Here is a 17,272-nt window from a genome sequence, read left to right as displayed (position 1 = left end):
AAACAACTGCTTCTGTTTCACCTGCAGTGAAGATCAGCACCTCCAAGATCCTCAGCTGACACCTCTTCTCCAGTGGCTGCTTTAACCTACAACAAGGATAAAAGTCAATGGTGAGTTTTCTCCATCAGAGATACAGTAAAGTCTCCTACAAACAAACAAGTTCTGTTCTGAGAGCAAGTCCAATTTGTTCGTTAAGTCCAACAAAGTTAGCCTAAGTATCCAATTAACACAATCAGCTATACAGTACTATACTGTAATAGGTTTATAATACTTTTCACACAAATAATACATAAAAAACAAACACAAAAAATAAAGAAAATATTTTTAATCTTACAGTACAGTACCTTGAAAAGTACAGTAGTACAGTACAATAGCTGGCATACAGGGGCACGTTTGCATCTTCAGAAGTTCTCAACTTGAATGTTTGTATGTAGGGGAATTACTGTATTAAAATGCTGTCCTACACACCTCCTAACCTAATTATATCTACCATTCTTTCTTCCATAGAACTAGACATTTTGTTTCTCATCCCATCCACCTAGGTAAACCTAGATAATATTGTCTCTAGTCTACTGACGAGAAATGTGAACCCACAGTCACTAAGGAACTTGCCCACAGCCTCTGAGCAAGGGATGGAACCTGATCTGAACCCAGACATTCCTGGTCTGAAAGCACTCTCTTTCCCCTACATTATTCTGCCTCCACACCCATGTTAAAGCCTTTGTGTCTGTGCACATGCTGATCCTACTGCTGGGCTCCCTTCTCCCTCTCACCCACCCGGTAAATCCCCAATTATCCTTCAAGCCCTATCTGCTCTGTGTGGCTTTCCCTGACCTGCCCAGGCCTTTTAACCATTAACGACACTCCATGGTTTTAACAGAGCAATGTTTGCTCATCTGTGGTTCAAGAGCATTCCACCTACACCTCCAACATGGCGCCTACCAGACTATATGTCAGTAATTTGCATGTGTCTCTGTCATCTCCTCTATACTGTGAGCTCCTTGATGGCAGAAACTGTGATTTATTCATCTTTGGACACAATACATATATTGAAGTAACGCTACTTTTTCACCTTTGCTGAAAAATTCCAGTGACTATCAAAAACAACTCTTAAAGGTATAATATCTTTAAGATGGGGGAAAAAAATCTCCATGACTACCCACATCTAAGATTCAGCATAATATGACTAAAAAGAAAGAAACCTTAAGTAATAAATTAAGAATGACTTAATTATAGGGACTTCCCTGGTGGCGCATGGGTTAAGAATCCACCTGCCAATGCAGGGGATGCGGGTTTGATCCCTGGTCAAGGAAGATCCCACATGCCGCGGAGCACCTAAGCCCGTGCGTCACAAATACTGAGCCTGTGCTCTAGAGCCCATGAGCCACAACTACTGCAGCCCACGCACCTAGAGCCCATGCTCCGCAACAAGAGAAGCCACCGCAATGAGAAGCCCGTGCACCGCACAGAGAGTAGCCCCCGCTCGCCACAACTAGAGAAAGCCCACACACAGCAGTTAAGACCCAACACAGCCAAAAATAAATAAATTAATTAATAATAATTTTAAAAAAGAATGACAATTATAGCCTGAGAATTTGAACAAGAAAAAGGAAAAATCATTTAATGCTAAATGTCAGCCTGATCCCTTAGGAATCATTTATTGATTCCTACTTCTTTGGGTTGGTCAATTTGTTTCTTTTTCAAGTAATAAAAGAAAAGCTTTTATGAGAGTAATGAACACTAATCTAAAATACAGCATAGAAACGACTTATTCATTACATCAAAAGCTCCGTCTTAAATAAAATATTATTCCACAGGGAGAGGTAATTAAATTTGTCACCTCCAATTATGCACCCCCAGAACTAAATTCTTGATTCTCTTCTTCCCAAAAAATTTGGTGTAAAATAACATTCAGTCCAGACAATAACTACTTACAAGAGGTGTCTGGATACTTAAAGTTGTAAAAACGAATAAACGTCTGATATATGATAATTCATTTTCAGGGTACTGACTGATATCAACTGAAAAAATAAAGATTTGTCATCAGTTAATATTTATGGAACACCCACAACATATTTGAAACTGTGATATGTATAAAGATGATAAAAGTCCAAGAGAAAATGAAAACTGCTCATTCTATTAAATAGTAAGTTCAGATGATAAACAAAAGGTAGGAGAACAAAAAACTCCTTCAAAAATTTGTCTTACTCCACAGGGAACTTTGCTCAATATTATGTAACAACCTAAATGGGAAAAGAATTTGAAAAAGAACAGATACATGTATATGTATAACTGAATCACTTTGCTGTACACCTGAAACTACCACAACATTGTTAATCGGCTATACTCCAATATAAAATAAAAAGTTTAAAAAATTTACCTTATTAGTATGCATTTTTTTCCAACCACCTTAAGCTACTGAAAGCTACAACTTCACATTATATGTGAAACCTACAAAGCCTTTTTTCAATTTTCAGTGAAACAAGCATCAAAATTTAGAATTCTCAAGCAGATAAGGAGGCTGCTGCTTCTTTTTCTACCTGTAAATACAGCCTTTTGATGGTAGACTACTGAACAAGGTTTAGCTCTCTAACAGAACTGCAGACTTCAGCTGCTACGTTGCTTCTTTCTAAGGCACAAGTTAAATCTGAATCCACTTAATAGAAATTGTAATGCTGACCTTTAGACAAAATTTTCTCTTGAAAACAGTTAGCATTATTTCAGTATTATGATACTACCTATATTCCCAAAAAGATGTTTTAAAATTTTAGTCATATCTTTACTTATTCTCTAGTGAAAAATAAACAAGAATTACCCAGGAAAGTTTACTACACATAGGTAAATTAACCAACGATTGCTATCACACAGAGCTAGAGAAATACTGAAGAATAATATTTAATATTATGCTGTAGGGGTTTTGAATAATGCCTTGAGACTTTTAATTCATTTGAAAAGGCAGCTCTTCAGGCTTATCTGATCCTCAGTAAAAGTTATTAAAAATTAACACAATCATTTGGAAAATACACTTATTTAATATCAAAGTATAACATCTTTTAATATACTCTTTTTAATAAACTTGAGTTAATATTCCAAAACCAGGTAATTCTTTGACAGACTTTTGAAGCAAAAAACTTACTTTTTAAGATATAGTTCACATACCACAAAATTCACCATTTAAAAGAATACAATTCAGTGTCCTTTATTACATTAACAAGGCTGTATAACAACCATCACCACCACCTAATTCCAGAACATTTCTTCGCTCCCAAGAGAAACCCCATACTCATTAGCAGTCCCCCCCAATTCTACCCCCTCCCAGTCCTTGGCGACAGCTTATCTACTTTCTGTCTCTATGAATTTGCCTGTTCTACATATTTCATAGAAGGGTAACTATACAATATTTGTTCTTTGTGTCTGGCCCAATGTTTTCAAGGTTTGTCCATGTTGTAGGATGTGTCAAAACTTCTTTCCTTGGGCTTCCCTGGTGGCACAGTGGTTGAGAGTCCGCCTGCTGATGCAGGGGACGCGGGTTCGTGCCCCGGTCCGGGAAGATCCCACATGCCGTGGAGTGGCTGGGCCCGTGAGCCATGGCCGCTGAGCCTGCAGGTCCGGAGCCTGTGCTCCGCAACGGGAGAGGCCACAACAGCGAGAGGCCCACATACTGCAAAAAACAAAACAAAACAACAACAAAAAAAAACCTTCTTTCCTTTTTATGGCTGAATTACTCCACTTGTAGGTTTATTATAGCTTTAGAAGTTCCTTGACTTTATTCTTTTTACCTATTTAATATTCTTGGATTTTACTTACGTAATGGGATGTTTTGTTGTAGTCAGTAGAAATTACCTGTGTCTTCAGCCAGCCTCTCTTTATCACTCTGAAGTCTAGGATCATGTTGTGACAGAAGCAAAGCAGGGTGACAACTGCTCTCTTGAAAATCACAATGGAGATGTCCAAAGGAGAGAAGAGGAAGAGCCAAGGATGCCATAATCCAGTCCTCGGTGCCTGCATCACGGGCAGGTGGCCAGTGAAGTTGCACAGGGTCCCACTCTCAGAAGGGCCCTGTGCTTGGAGTTTAATGCTTAGTGGTCACCCTAGTGAAAGTCTAACTAACTTTATCTTTGCATTTGTGTTCTGTAAGTGAAGTCTGATGGGACAATGGAGCATGTGTGTTGAGGTTTAGAGCCTCAGATCTTGTGCAGTCTGCCTCCCCCCCATCTCCCTGGGATGGGTTCTTGGCTCCCTGCTTCCCCACTGACTGGTGCCTGCGCCCTGGGTCCTGCCCTACCTTCTCCTCCCCACCCCTGCCTAGCACCTGTTACACCCGCCCCCAGTGGGGGCCTGACACAGGTGTAGGGAGGATCAGAGGTCAGGTGTGCCCCCCATGGTGTCTCAGGGAAGAGCATGGCAGCCCCACCACTGTCTTGGGCTGGCAGTGCTGAGGTATGCTCTCCAACAGGCCACTCTGCGTGTTGGGGGAGGGGGGGCCGGGGGGGATGCTAAGGGCTAGCCTTTTGCTCGTTCCCCATCTGGGTACCAAGCACATTCTCACATGGAGGCAGCACATCCTTGGGGACATGGTGGGCCCATGGGAAGTAGAGATGCCTGGCGGGGGCAGGGGCGGGGGTGGGGTGGGGCCTGTCGTTAAATAACAAATAAAAACACCATGACTGGTAGACAGACCACAGAAGAAGGGAACATGTTTCATATTTTAGTATCTTTTACAGTAGTTTTCTCCTTTTTGAACAAAGGGTTCCATATTTTCATTTTGCACTGGGGTCTGCAAACCATGTAGCTGCCCTACCAGTGATCCATAAAGCTTGCTAGTATTAAAAATTTAGGGCTTCCCTGGTGGCACAGTAGTTGAGAGTCTGCCTGCCGTTGCAGGGGACACAGGTTCGTGGCCCGGTTCAGGAATATCCCACATAGTCCAGGAAGATCCCATATGCCGTGGAGCGGCTGGGCCCGTGAGCCATTGCCACTGAGCCTGCGCGTCCGGAGCCTGTGCTCCGCAACGGGAGAGGCCACAACAGTGAGAGGCCCGCGTACCACAAAAAAAAAAAAAAAAAATTTAGAGCACCACTCATAGCTATTCTAACTCTTTTTTCTTGGGGGGTGGGGGGACAACCTTTTGAAAAGATAATGTTTTCACAAGACTCGGAAAGTCAAAGGTCTCTCTCCCACCCTGCTTCAACAACATTTACTCTATCTTTTTCAGTTTCTTTATGCATATACAAGCTTACAAATGTATAATTCCCCCCCTCCACTTTATGCAAAAGTTAACACACTATGTGTAAGCACCTTGCTGTGCACCTTGCTGTTTTCACTTAACAATTTATTGGTTTGTTATTGACCTTGAGTAGAAGATAAGATAAGTAAAAGTATTTTTCTTCAGCCAGCACCATTCAAGGGGGAAAGGACAGTCCTTTCAACACATGATGCTGAGACAACTGCATGTCCACGTACAGAAAAATGTCGAACCCCTTCCTGAAACTGCACCAAAAAACCACTCAAAATGGATCACAGACCCAAAAGTAAGAGCTAAAATTATAAAACTCTTAGAAGAAAACAAAGGATTAAATCTTTGCAACCTTGGAATAGGCAATACCTTCACAGATAGGACACCAAAAGCACAAGCAAAAAATATATATATAAAAATTGGACTTCATCAAAATTTAAAATGTTTATGCTTCAAAGGAAAATACCATCAAGAGGGTGAAAAGACAACCCATAGAAGAAAATATGTGTAAATCATACATCTGATAAGAGACTTGTATCCAGAACACATGAAGAATTCTTACAACTCAATAAAAAGACAAGAGCCCAATTATGGGTAAAGGATCTGAATAGACAGTTCTCCAAAGAAGATATACAAATAGCCAACAAGCACATGAAAGATGCTCAGTATCATTAGCCATTAGGGAAATGAAAATCAAAATCACAGTGAGGTACCATGTCACACCCACTATGATGGCTACCGTCAAACAGACACACAATAACAAGTGTTGGAGAGAATGTAGAGAAATCAGAACCCTCACACACTGCTGGCAAGAATGTAAAATATGCTCTGGACAGTTTGGCTGTTCCTCAAAATGTTAACCTTAGAGCTACCATATGACCCAGAAATTGTACTTGTAGGTTTATATCCAATAGGAATGAAAACATACCCATATAAAAACTTATACATGAATGTTCATAGGAGCATTATTCATAATATCCAAAAAGTGGAAACAATCCAAATGTCCATCAACCAATAAATGGATCAACAAAATGCAGTCTATCCATACAATGAAATATTATTCAGCCATAAAGAGGAAGGAAGTGATTCCTCCAAAATTTAAACATAGAATTACCACATGATTCAGCAATTCCACTTCTGAGTATATACCCAGAAGAAATGAAAGCAGGGACTCACACAGATATTTGTATACTCATGGTCACAGCAGCATTATTCCAAATAACCCTAAAGTGGAAGCAACCCAAAAGTCCACTGATGGATATGGATAAGTAGACAAAATGTGGTATGTACATACATTGGAGTATTATTCGGCCTTAAAGAGGAAGGAAATTCTGAAACATGTTACAACATGGATAAATCTTGAGGACATTTTGCTAAGTGAAATATGCCAAACCCAAAAGGACAGATATTATATGATCCCACTTAAATGAGGTTCCTAGAGTAGCCAAATTCATAGACAAGGTAGAATCATGGTTGTCGGGGCAGTGAAGGAGGTGGGGAATAGGGAGTTAGTGTTTAGTGTGGACAGAGTTTCAGTTTGGGAAGATAAGAACATTCTGGAGATGGATGGTGGTGACAGTTGCACAACAAAGTGAATATACTTCATGCCAGACACTGTACACTTAAAAATGGTTAGAATGGTAAATTTTATATTATGCATGTTTCACTTCAATCAAGCAAGCAAGCAAGCAAACAAGACTATATTCTTACCAAAAAGAAACAAACAAACAACTAGCTTCTTACCAAGGGAGGTCCTCCCAAGAAAATGGTACCCTGCTTGCGTACGATGATGTTTTCATCAGCCATCGCAGGCACGTACGCTCCTCCTGCTGTACAGGAGCCCATGACCACTGCTATCTGGAATCCAAGCACACAAGAAACTCATGCAGTACAGCTCAGACAGTGAATTTACACAGTCCCTGGATCTAGAGTTCCACAAACACTGCAGTACCAGGGGATATTACTAGCTTGTACCCGTGTTTCTCTCTTTTGGCTGTGCCGTGTGGCTTGTGGGATCTCAGTTCCCGACCAGGGATTGAACCGGGGCCACTGCAGTGAAAGCTCGGAATCCAAACCACTAGGCCACCAGGGGACTCCCTGTGTTTCATTTTTAAAATGGAGTCCTCTAAGTGTTTAGAATAGTTTCCTAACTTTTGTATCAAAGCATTTTGAAGGACTTATGTCATACTTTACAAAGCTTGTGGACAATCTCCCTGTTAAAGAGAAGACTGGCCAAACAGACCTTTACCCTGAGCAACTAATGGAGAGAAGAAACTCACAATCCATCCATAAATTAGCAAAATTATATTAAAAGGGTGACTTTTAAATCTAATAATAATAACAGTAATAATAAGTCCTCTAAACAATTGCCACTTACCTCAAAGGAATACTGAAATAATTCTCCAAATGAGTAATGTTAATTTTGTGTTACCCTGAACATAAGACCTTCTAAATATAAAACTAATGTTAGCATCACAATTGAAAATCTTGCTAAAAAGAAAGTCCATTGTGTTGAAGCTGGGTGATGCATACCTGAGGGTTCACAGTACTGTTTTCTCTACTTTTGTGTGTGTTTGAAATTTTCCATGATAAAAGCTTAAAAAATATTCTTGCTTAGAGATTAGTATGACACATAATAAATATGGGTTTTGCTGATTACCCCTAAATAGGAATAAACAATACCACAGAGAAAAACAAGAGAAGTATGTGGTGAATATTTTCTTAAATTATCACATGAAAGTAGATTTTGCTAATTCCAATATGCCATTAGTTTTCCTTCTAGTCATACAAGTATCTGTTCCAAAAAAAAAAAAAAAAAAAAAAAGCCACACTAGTATTAATCCAAAAGTGAAAGGCAGCATGAGTTAACATTTTTCCATCTAAATGGCTGCCACAAAAGGCATTTTCCCCTATTTCATGTAACGTTATGAAAAATGGCTGTAACATTTCTTTCTCAACATACTACAGGAGTGTTTATCACTTATGGTTTTGCTTGTCAATCACCCAGTTTTTTTTCTTTCAGTTTTATTGGAATGTAATTGACATACAGCACTGTATCAGTTTAAAGTATATAGCATAATGATTTGACTTTCATATCGCATGAAATGATTCTTAGTAAGTTTTAGAAAATACCCATCAGGGACGTCGCTGGCGGTCCAGTGGTCAGGACTCCGCACTTGCACTTCAGGGGGCTCGGGTTCAATCCCTGGTGGAGGAACTAATATCCCGCATGCCGTGTGGCAAATTAAAAAAAAAAAAAAAGCGGAGCCTAACCACTGGACCGCCAGGGAAGTCCCCAAAATTTTTAAAATAGAAAAAAAATGTTTTCCTTATAATGAAAAAACCCCTTAGGATCTACTCTTAACAACTTTCATATATAACATAGAGCAGTGTTCATTATATTATTCATATTGCACATTACATCACATTACTTATTTATCTTATAACTGGAAGTTTAAGATACCTTTCGATCTTTAAGTACCTTTCGACCTCCTTCATCCAAGTCCCCTTCCCCCCATCCCTCGTCTCTGGTAACTACAAATCTGATCTCTTTTTTTATGGGCTTGTTTGTTTGGTTGGTTTTGAAGTATAATCAACCTACAGCACTATGTTAGTTACTGTAATACAACAGAAGGATTTGATATTTCTATACATTTCAAAATGATCACCACAGTAAGTCTAGTTACAGTATGTCGCCACGTACAGATATTACATAATTACTGACTATATTCCCCCCACTGTACATTTCATACCCACGACTCATTTACTTTACAACTGGAGATCTGCACCTCTTAATCCCCCTCACCTATTTCTCTCCCTCCACCCACACCCCACCTCCCCACAGAAGTCTGTTTTGAAGATATCTATGGCTAGAAAAACTCTTGCCCACAAGCACAAGGAAACATTCATCATAGCAGTGTTCATAATAGCAAAATATGCAAATAGTCAACATGTCCATCAATACAATATTTTGAAAGCGATACTGTGGATAAATAAATTCTTTAAAAATCTGGGGCAAAAAATAACACGGGAAAGGTTAGTACTTCATAAATCCAAGTGGAGGGTACATGAGTGTTCTGGTCTATTATTCTCTGTACTTTCTTCAAGTTTGAAATATTTTATGGGTTTTTCTTTAAGTTTGTATCAGAAGCAAAGGACACAATTTCACCTTATCACCCTGTTCTCTGCACTAGAACACTTGAATCCACTATCAAAAAAAAAGTCAAGGAACTAGAGAAGAGTCACAATGATGTAAGAATGTGAAAGGGGACAATTTTCAAAAGTAAGCTCTAAAGAACTAAAGAGGCACAGCAGGGTTCCATGAAAACAACTATTGAGCAAAAGGAGAGAAAAGAAGAGCAACTGCCAGCAAGCGGTGTCCCAAGATCAAGGACTGGGGGTTGGGGGGTGGGGATGGAGCAAACAAAGACGAATTATCCTGTCAAAATGTCACAAGACAAAAATGAGGGAAATGAAACTAAATGCCATCCTGTCATCTCAGGGTGGAGAGAAAAGATGTACCAATTTAGCAGAAAAGTCTCTCAAGTGAATAGCTGACAAATTATCAGCACATAAGGCAAACAACAGTCTCTCCAGCCCTCAGATCTTCCAATGTCCGTCTGAGATGGGCCGTCAGGGTTTCGATCATGCTGCAGCCCCTTTGTAACCCGCAGCTCCAAGGGGCAGTGCTGCCGGGCTCCACGTCAGGGACCCATTTAAACCCCAGTCCCACCTCCTTTGATTCTTCTCTGTCTTGCTGGCTGATCTTCCCCCATCTCTGAACCTAGACTTGGCGGGGGGAGGGGGGGCGGGGGGGGGAAGAGAATACCCAACTCACTTTGTATTCTCCCCTATCTTGTTTTTAAAACTTATGGTTTGAGACCTCCAAGCCCCTTTTTAACTATCACAAATGCTCTCACAAAATGAATTTTACCATATTCCTAAGAACACTTCAGATGCCTTTTCGCCACAGAATCTCCGCAATCAAGGAAATCAACAATCCACTGCTCAGACACCAGGTGAGGCATCACAAACATATACAGAAGACTTCTGCTCAGTAACAGAGGAGGAGACGGTGGTAGGCAGCTTCTAAAACGCCTCCCCCCCTCCCCCTGTCATCCTAGACTCTTGGTATTCACTTCCTGTATGATCACGTCCCCTTGAGCGTGCATCTGGTGACATGCTGGTAATGAATGGAATATGGCAAGTGATGGGACATCACTGCTGTGCTCAGGGTATGAGGGGCCGTGTCTTCTGTCTTGATGGCCCTCTTTCTCGCCCACCTGCTTGCTCACTCTGATGCAGCGAGCTGACATGCTGTATGGAGAGGCCCACAAAGGAAAGAACCTACAACAGTTCATAAGGAACTGAGGGGTTTCTGCAAAGAACTGAATCCTACCAACAGCCACATGAATGAGGTAGGGGGTGGAGCCTTGAGAGGACTGCAGTCAGTCACATGATCCAGCTAAGTGCAGAGCTCGAGGATCCAGCTAAGCTGTGCTCAGACCCCTAACCCACAGAAACTGTGAGATGATAAATGTTGTTTTAAACTGTTATGTTTGGGGGTAATTTGTTCTGCAGTAATAGAGAACTAATACAGAGATCAAAAACCATCTCCCTTAAGTGACTGCAATTGAGGCCCATCTGAAGACCTAGGATAGTCTCTGAAGTGCTTTGTTGTTGTTGCTCTTTAATGTATCTGTGAACTATTCCTCTAGTCCAGAGGTGGGAGACAGACCAGCATTAGCATTCTGTACCATCCCAGAAAGTGATGAAAAACCAAGAGAAAGACGTGGATAAACCGTGAAGCCATTATGCTAAGTGAAAGAAACCAGGCACAAAAGACCACTTAGTACAATTCCATTTATATGAAATGTCCAGAATAGGCAAATCCATAGGTTACCAGGGGCTGGAAGGACTGGGTAAAAATGAGATTAACTGCCAGTGGGTATGGCATTTCCTTCTGGGGTGATAAAAGTGTTCTAAAATTGATTCAACCCTGTAAATACCCTAAAAACCATTGAATTATACATATTAAATGAGTAAATTTTATGGTATGTGAATTATAGCTCAATAAATTATACCTCAATAAAACTTATAAAATTAAAAAAAATACAAGAGCTAGAGTTACTAAGTATACAGGAATCAAAATTCTCAAATTTTTCATCAATAAGAAAGAGAGGCTATTCTAGTTCCAAGTATCTAACAGACACAAAACTTAATACTGCTAAAGCAAGGACTTCCCTGGTGGCGTAATGGTTAAGAATCTGCCTGCCAATGCAGGGGACACGGGTTTGAGCCCTGGTCCAGGAAGCTCTCACATGCCACAGAGCAACTAAGCCCATGCGTCACAACTACCGAGCCTGCGCTCTAGAGCCCGTGAGCCACAACTACTGAGCCTGAGTGCCACAACTACTGAAGCCCACGCACCTAGAGCCCGTGCTCCACAACAAGAGAAGCCACCGCAATGAGAAGCCTGCGCACCACAACGAAGAATAGCCCCCGCTCACTGCAACTAGAGAAAGCCCATGCACAGCAACGAAGACCCAATGCAGCCAAAAATAAATAAATTTATAAATAAATTTATAAAAAATATATATATATTGCTCAATAGAAATAAAAGAACACAGTTAAGTCACCACTGTCACACAATCTCCTCTTCTGCATTTAATTCTGAGCCCTTCACTCACAAAATAGAGTGAACGGGCACCAAGAGCTCCACCACTGTGTCTACTGCTGCTTCTCACAGAGCATGGGGACCCCAGGGCCCAAACAGCACCGAGGACTTTCCACATCCCAAAGCATTCGTCTGTAGTACAATGAAGACCTTACACTGGGCCACACTGGACAAATGATTCAGAACCCCAGAAAGATAATTCTGCTGCTCTCTTCTACTAAAGGGACATTAAAGGGACATAAGGAAGCTGCGTGACCACAAGCTGTTCTGACCGTGCTCAGAGTACAGGTTTGGCTGTGTGGGCAAATCCCAGGCACTATGTCAGGAGAGACATGACTGCGCCCCTCATCTGCATCAGAACAAAAGACAGCTCCCACGAGTTCCACTGAGAGGCCACCATCCACCCTGTCACCAGAGAAGTGGGCCTGCTCTGTGACGAGGACAAGCCAAGAGATCCCTCTTGCAGGGTCAGGAGGCCCATGGCAACTCAAAAACTTGAATTCAGAGCAAGAAAACAGCAAGTAGGCTAAGAATGATGTGTAACTGACAGTAACAATCTTTGTCATCACTGGCACAGACGGCACAGCAAAAGCTGGAAGTGAAAGGAAACGAGAGGCTACAGAACAGAGGTAATAGCCTGGAAAAACTTTGGACAAAATTTCATTACCCTCCAGGTCTTGCCTGCACAAGCAGAGACTGGTTCTCATCACACCAAAAACAAATTACATATTGTAGGTCAGCAGCCTGCCCTATGGAAGGGGTGTCTGAGAGGGAGTCACGAGGTTTTATACCCAATTCTGAGAAGCTGTGTGAACTTCAGACCTCCATCTTTCCACTGAAAAATTGCAGAAGACTATCTAGTTCAAAGGCTCTCTGTGATAAATGTAATAGAACTTGGATGGGAGATTTCCAGTTGCTTGGTGGAAAAGCCATTAAAATTATAATATGTTTTTTAAATCTCTCATCTTTCTTCTTTTTCCATTCAAAGTATTGTAGAAAGCAAATACTGCCTGTATCACTTTTTTCTTCCTCTACCTAAAGAGTCACCATTAAAAAATAAAAGCCATAATATACACGGACAGCCATATTCAATGGCTGTCCAGAATTTAAGAACATTATCAACTATACCGACGATCACACTGCTGATCCTAGAACGTGCATGCTTATCCGTGCTCACTGGATAGGATGAAGTGTACACAGAGAACAAAAAGTCCATCTCACCCAGAACATTCTGTTTCTTCCTCAATCTTTTTATCAAAGAGCCTCAAAACAAACAAAAAAAAGAGTGGTTTCTTCTACCCCGACCCTATCTGGCTTCATGAAATGCATTTTAAAAATAATAATATACAGTGTTTATCCTAACTAGGACCCTCAAAACAATTACCAAGGTCTGAAGCAAAGAGAATAAATTTCAAAAATAATGAGCTAAGCCACGGAGGGAAGAGGGAAAAGTTAAGAAAAGAGGAAGAGAGGGACACTTGAGAATAATTTTAGGCACATCTCCAAAAAGAAGAACAAACAGGCAGAAGTGCAAAGAAGAAAAAAGGGGGAAAGGCCTAAGGAGCTGCAACTAAGCACAGCTAGGTGAATAACACTATTTCAGAAGAAATAAACCGTGAATAAAAAACAGAAACATTTGCTGCTGGTGTGGTAAGGATCACAGTAAAATGAGGAAGAGAATTAATGCATCAGAGCAAAACCAGTCTAAACTAGACTCACACTAGACTATAAAAATTAATGGTAATGTAAGCCTCGAAGAGAACAAATACCAAGATACCACTTCTGTAGAGAACTATAAGTCTCACATTTAAAAAGCCACATGGGAACCACATCAGGAAAATAAAAGCAGCACAGCCCCAGGATCATCACGGCATCAGGCATGGATTTGGAGAAGGACCAGAGAAGGTATCCTCGGGACATGAGGCTCAGAGAAAGACCACTGGACACCAATACGCCAAGTCTTTAAACTTCAAAACAAACCAGGGTCCTAAAACCTACCAGAAAGTAAGGAAAAATGAAACAGAAGAGAATACAAAGGTAACTAACTACCTAGTTAACTGTGTTTTCTCAAGTGCAAAAATAAAATTGTTGAACCTGGGAGGTCTGTAGGAATCTGGCCACATCTTTACAGCTGCAAAAATATAGGAAAAAACAGAGATATGGTTGTCAAGAGACATACTTCTTAGAAATCAGTGGATAAATGGACTTACAAAGAGCAAGGTTAATAACATTAAATAAAAACCAATCTTGGGGAGGAACAGTAATTGAACAAGTAAGGGAAGCTAGTGCTCACTATCAAAATGCACACATAACATAACTGCAGTTACAACAGTTATTGCTTTATGTACAAAATACAAAAAATTGTTAAACCAAAGTTTAAACCACCTAAACCAAAGTCTTAAATAAATAATAAAATATATTGGAAATTCCCTGGCCGTCCAGTGGTTAGGACTCGGCACTTTTACTGCTGTGGCCTGGGTTGAATCTCTGCTCAGGGAACTAAGATCCTGCAAGCCATGCGGCGCAGCCAAAAATAATGATGATGATGGTACTAATAAACATACATTAAAATATAGGAAATAGAACTACTCAATATGTTAGGTATCACTTTAATGGTTATTAAGGAGTTTCACTTAAATAATAAATTATTAAGTAGGTAAGTAAATGCGTTGGGATATAAACAATCCAATATTGTCTCTAATCTCAAGTGGCATAGAGTCTAGTAAAGGAAATTAGTCAGGATATGTCTAGATAAAAGGGACTTTATGCCATTAGTAAGGTATAGCTCAAGAATTATGGGAGGTGGGGGGGAAGATCACTTCCGGTAAGGGATTCTGGGACGCTTCCCTGGAAAAGGTGGCATCTGAGATGCACCTTGGAAAATGGGTTGGAGACTCAGATCAACCCATATGGAAGGACTGGGGGAAAGAGAGTCCGGCATGGACCTGAGCAGAAACTCATGAAGGTCACAATGCACATGAAAAATAGCAAGTGCTTCAGACTGACAGCAGTTTACAATGCATGATCAGTAAGGCTAGAAAGTTAGATTGGGGCTTCCCTGGTGGCGCAGTGGTTTAAGAATCCGTTGGCCAATGCAGGAGACACGGGTTCGATCCCTGGTGCGGAAAGATCCCACATGCTGTGGAGCAACTAAGCCCGTGTGCCACAACTACTGAGCCTGTGCCCTAGAGCCTTCGAACCACAGCTACTGAAGCCCGTGCGCCTAGAGCCCGTGCTCCGCAACAACAGAAGCCACCGCAATGAGAACCCACGCACAGCAACGAAGACCCAACGCAGCCATAAATAAATTAATTAATTAAAAAAGAAAGTTAGGTTGGAACGAGATCACACAAGGTCTTAAGTATCAGGCTGTGAAGTTTGGTCTGGAACAAGGGAACTAGATAAAGAATAACCTTATAGTAATGTGTACAATAGACAGAAAATGCCTGAACTAACTATGGTGATGGCAGTAGGAATGGAGTGGAGAGGACCAATCCAAAGGTAAAAACCAACATGACTTTATTCATCAAAGGATTACTATGTATTGATTATCTGCCCAGCATCAAAGGAGCTTCTAGGGGTACAAAAATAAGGAAGATATATATTTCTGACCTAAAAGGATTAAGTAGGGGAAAAATCAGAAGAGAATCAATGATGACATCAAAGTTTCAATCCTAGAGAAAAGAGCAAGAAGTAAGTACCAGCAACAGCACACAGAAACATGGGTGAAGGAACAAATCAGCAGGGGCAGCTAAATATAGAATGTCTACTCTGAGCCTCTGGTACCAGCAGGAAATCTAACCAAACAACAGAACCCCAAGGGTAGGTGGAGGTGGAGGGAGGCCAGGACCAGAGAATGATCATGGAAATGACAGGTATGTCATTAGATTTTATTAAACTACTAAGGACAGGTTCTTGAATGGGGTTGGGAGGATTAAATGAAGAGAGTGGGAGAAGAAGGAAACCAGTGGCACGAAGCCTAAGGAGAATTTCAAGAAAAGGAACAATAACAAAACCAACAGGTTGTACAGCATGAGAATCTCTAGGAGGTTAAGGTTAGTGGGACCCTCCGAGGGCAGCAAGGTTTTTAGGAAAGTGAGTGGTCAGGAACGAAGATGCTGGGCCAATCCTTAAGAAGTCTGGTAATCCAGGGAGGGAGAGAAGCTTCAAAAACAGCAGAAGCTAGAAAAGGTCCTTTTCTTTGTGCATCATTTTTTGCTACTTTTTCCTTTAAAAAAAAAAAAAAGGAAGTCAACATGATTATTGGCTGTGAGAAAAAAAATTAAGTGGATGTGAAATATTAAAGCAAAAGAGAGAAAGAGGATTGATGATGAAGCACAAATGAGGCATCAGTATTAAGATTATAAATGACAAGTCTAGTCTTGGAGAAGAGAGACAATTCTTCCTGGGATTAAAAAAAAAGACAGAGTAAGCAGTATTGTTTTTAATAGAACAGTGCTCACACATGACTTTCTCAGTAAAGTACGAAGCAATAGCTTCAGTGGCGATATCAGGTTTATAGTTCATATATTGGGGAAAAGATGAGAAGAGGCACCATGGACACTAGGATACAATAACAATTAGAATTTTTTTTTTAATTCCACGAGGTTCATGAGAATATAAGAAGGCAAACCTCAACCACAAATTTCCTATTGGGGTGAAATAGAAAAAATAAATGCAGAGAAGTGGCTCAGTTAAAGAAATACTGATGTTAAAATTTTTAGGAAACAAAAATTAAATAGGCAAACTGAAGGCATTCAGTCAAATGCCCCTTAGATATTTTAGATTTTTTTATCATAAGCAGATATTGCTTATTCAAAATTATAAGGACACTTTTAATTTTAAAAAGACCTAGTTCTTAAAGCACTTCAAGCTTCAGGTTCCACAGGAGCAGAGACCCTACCTGGTTTTGTTCATCTAGTACAGGGCCTGGCTTAGAGTAGCTTCTCCATAAATATCGGTTAGATGTTGTCTGACGATTTATATAGTCCCACAAAAGCTACACGAAGAGAAAGACAGAGCATAGAATAAGCATGCAAGGTGGCAGAGGTCTACAGTGAGTTGAATGGTGCCCCTCCACGCCCCAAATTTGTCCACACCCAAATCTCCAGAACCTGTGAATGTGACCTTATTCGAAAAAAAACAGGTCTTTGCAGATGTAATTAAGTTAAGGATCTTCAGATAAGATCACTCTAGATTACCCAGGGGCACCCTAAATCGAGTGACAAGTATCCTTGTAAGGGAGAAAGGGCACAGAGGAGAAGACCATGGGAAGACCAAGGCAGAGATTGGAGTCACATAGCCACAAGCCAAGGGAACGCCTGGAGCCATCAGAAGCTCAAAGAGGCAAGGAACGGAAT

General features: G+C 40.7%; 1 protein-coding gene across 1 annotated transcript in view; it reads right to left on the bottom strand.

Moving 5' to 3' along the window:
* Positions 1 to 17,272, bottom strand: part of MCCC2 (methylcrotonyl-CoA carboxylase subunit 2) — a 61,465-nt gene that overhangs the window by 26,896 nt on the left and 17,297 nt on the right. Inside the window, exons 7-8 of the mRNA XM_060093014.1 lie at positions 6,980 to 7,093; positions 22 to 86 (exon numbers count right to left, since the gene is read on the bottom strand). Of these exons, the coding sequence (XP_059948997.1) occupies positions 22 to 86; positions 6,980 to 7,093 (179 nt within the window). The remainder of the gene's footprint in view (positions 1 to 21; positions 87 to 6,979; positions 7,094 to 17,272) is intronic.

This window comes from Mesoplodon densirostris, chromosome 3 (genome assembly GCF_025265405.1).
Source record: "Mesoplodon densirostris isolate mMesDen1 chromosome 3, mMesDen1 primary haplotype, whole genome shotgun sequence".
Taxonomy (NCBI): Eukaryota; Metazoa; Chordata; class Mammalia; order Artiodactyla; family Ziphiidae; genus Mesoplodon; species Mesoplodon densirostris.
The sequence above is the reverse complement of the archived record's forward strand: the minus strand, read 5'-3'. Positions and strand labels throughout refer to the sequence as shown.